The 2,888-nt window shown below is 42.8% G+C and overlaps 1 protein-coding gene across 2 annotated transcripts in view; it reads left to right on the top strand.

The window, feature by feature from the left end:
• The window catches only part of LOC101862640, a 21,200-nt gene that overhangs the window by 6,400 nt on the left and 11,912 nt on the right, over positions 1-2,888 (top strand). For both annotated transcript variants that reach the window (XM_035969180.1, XM_005096228.3), the window contains exon 2: positions 64-1,624. In XM_035969180.1, coding sequence (XP_035825073.1) covers positions 167-1,624 — 1,458 coding nt within the window. In that variant the 5' untranslated portion in view covers positions 64-166. The remainder of the gene's footprint in view (positions 1-63; positions 1,625-2,888) is intronic.

Below are 2,888 nucleotides of genomic sequence, written 5' to 3'. Positions count from 1 at the left end.
TGTGTGTGTCTGTCTGTCTGTTTGTCAATCTATCTGAGTTCCTTGTTTTATTTCCTATGCCAGGATTAACAACGAAGAAATGGATATGGACACAGCAAGCGCAAGAAGGAATCTGTTGTTGGCAGGCTCATCAAACGCCAGTGGAAGATACCACATCCAATGAACAATGCCAGGCGCAAACATGTTTTATATTATCGTAAATGTCGTCAAATGGCTTGCATTTGGGTTTTTGAAGTGTGTATTCAGTTTAGCTGCTTTTTGCATATCATTTTTGATTGGTTTCTTATGGAAAATGCTACCCCTTTGTGTGCTCTTGTGCCTCATTGGGAATTACTTTTATCAGCAGTCCAAAAAAAAGTTGATTGAGCAAGAGAAGCAGAAAGTCCAGCGCTTTATGTTCCGGTTGCTCAGATGTACCAAATCGTTGTACGAGGGTCTGAATCTCAACTCGCACATCGCTACCCCGATCCTTATCGAGTTTCTCGTTCCGGAGTCTGACGGCTATGTGGCGACGTCGTGGCACTCGGTGTCGGACGGTGTGTCCAAATACCGGGTATGTGGAGTGCTGTACAAACACAAGGGCACGATGAACGTGTATCTCGGTGTGGATAAGGAAATAGAAGCCAGTCTCTTGCACTGGCCACCCAGTTTGGCTTGGAAAGTGTCCATAAATGGTGTTCAGTTTGGCCAGAGACTGTCCAAGCATTATCAATGGCACGAAGACCTCCAACTCCATCTGTCTGTCTACGACGCTATCCTTGTCTTCGGGAAAGGGAAGGGTTCACCCAAAAAGATCACTTGGTCCGTCTATATAGGCAAAGCGAATGCCTCAATAGATACCGATTACGTCCAGAGTTTATCCAGGAGAGTGTGCCATGATTGCAAGGCGTGGAAAGAAGAAATAAATTCTACTCTGCACACAAACTCCAAATTTCTATCTGTGCCAGTGAACACGATCAGCGAATGGAAGAAGTGTTCCACCGCGCTGACTGGTCTTTCATGCAAAGCCAAAGAGCAGTTGTGTGAGGACCCCACTGATCAAGAGCTTATCGTTATGGAGAACATCGACTGTGATTTGTTTAAAGAGGAGCATTGTGATATGTATAGCTCTTACCAGGACTTACAACCAAGAGGGGGTAGTCTGTACAAAGTCAGAGGGCGAATTATGTGTAACGAATCTCCTGGCGTTCTCATATTTTCCGTTTGTGTGAATGCTTCCAAACATCTTAACGTATCGGACCTTTTATGGCCTGTCAAGCTTGACTGGGAGGTTATTCTGGTAACGGGAGACTCAAAGCATATTATTGGGTCGAAATGCTCCTTGTTTCAAAAGCCAACGAAAGATCACGACAGTGTACTCTGCTCAGAGGAAGATATGCGCGTGAGTCTAAATGAGGACGATGCGAGGTTTGTCGACGTTCGCTGGCTGACGGTACAGTGGCGAGTCCGGCCCACATCAGGTGTGTTCTGTGTTAAGACCAAAGACATATCTGCGTGCCTGAAGGACATAGAGACCTGTTTCAGGGCAGCCTTTGAGTGTGGGGACCAACGTTTGAGGTCAGATGAGACGTTACGGAAGACGCCACGACCCCATCTAGGTTCACTTCGCCGTAGTGCACGCACAGTGAGTAGAATTGTCAATACCAAAGATCGTACAAAACAAGATTTTTCACTCAACCGGAAGTCCACGCATTGCTTCAGATGGCGCTGCAGTCTTTGTTTTGAAGCCCTTTTTCGTTTCTCCAGAAGAAGAATAGAAATAACACAGTTTGTTAGTTTCACTTTTATAGTTTTTCACACAAGGAGAGTAACTCTGTTTGCACAGTCCGCTCTTTTTCAAAGAGGGCACCACCTAATTTTGAGGACACTTCTTTAATTGGCTCAAAGAGAGGAGTGAACTATCTTGTTATATACGATCTTTAGTCAATACTGCCGTTGAAAATGTTCAAATGGTAATGATTTAACGCCTATATCAACACTATTAGGTTATTTAAGAGGCACGACATCCGAGTTAAACGTCCATCTCCGAAAGGACCGAGACAAGAATAGGAAATTTGTGAAAAGTGCCTTTCCCAAGGACACAACATCGGACTGAGCTGAGGCTTGAACCCCCGAATCTGCAATCTCACGATTACGGATCCGGCAGCCTATCCACTAGGCTACCGACGCCACAACACTACCTTGAAGTCCGCTTAAGGGGGAGGGGGGCTACACCCACAAAGTCCCGATTCGACTCAAAATTATAGAATTTGAATTGTAGGCATTTTTAGCTTCCTCGGCCTCTCTTACAACTATTTCATCGCTTAAGAACCCCCAAAAGCCTTATTTCTTCCCATACCGGGCATATTTGTCACCACCCCTTCCTCATAAAGCCAAATTTCTTTCTTTATCGGCCGTTTTCTCAAAACGCGATTTTTCTCTATACTTTTTTGAATAACTCCATCATTTTTCAGCTAATCTTTATGAGATAATTGAAAAGAAAATGTGATACTAAAAATTTGTTTGTAGAATTTTGGGATATGGAAAAGATTTTGTTGGTGGTGTCTGGAGTATGGATGGTCACGGATTATTTTGCAAACTTGACTACTACCTCAGGAAAAAATGCATTAAAAAAAATTCTAATTCGTTAAGGAAAAAATCATCAGACAAATTTTAAGATCTAATGTTTGCTAACATGTAAGCAAAAAATCAATCAATTTCCATGAAAGAACGATAAGTGCGGTATTCATTACGGAAGACATGTCAACAAAATCCAATGTGACCGCCCTATCCATGGAAAAGAAACTTTTTTCTCAAATTTGATTGCAGATTTTAAGACCCATGCTTGTTACATGTGTGAAATAAGGTAAAATTTGGTCCACTTATAAACGAGATAGCCTTCAGGTTTA

This window comes from Aplysia californica, unplaced genomic scaffold (assembly GCF_000002075.1).
Source record: "Aplysia californica isolate F4 #8 unplaced genomic scaffold, AplCal3.0 scaffold00123, whole genome shotgun sequence".
Lineage (NCBI taxonomy): Eukaryota > Metazoa > Mollusca > Gastropoda > Aplysiida > Aplysiidae > Aplysia > Aplysia californica.
The sequence above is the reverse complement of the archived record's forward strand: the minus strand, read 5'-3'. Positions and strand labels throughout refer to the sequence as shown.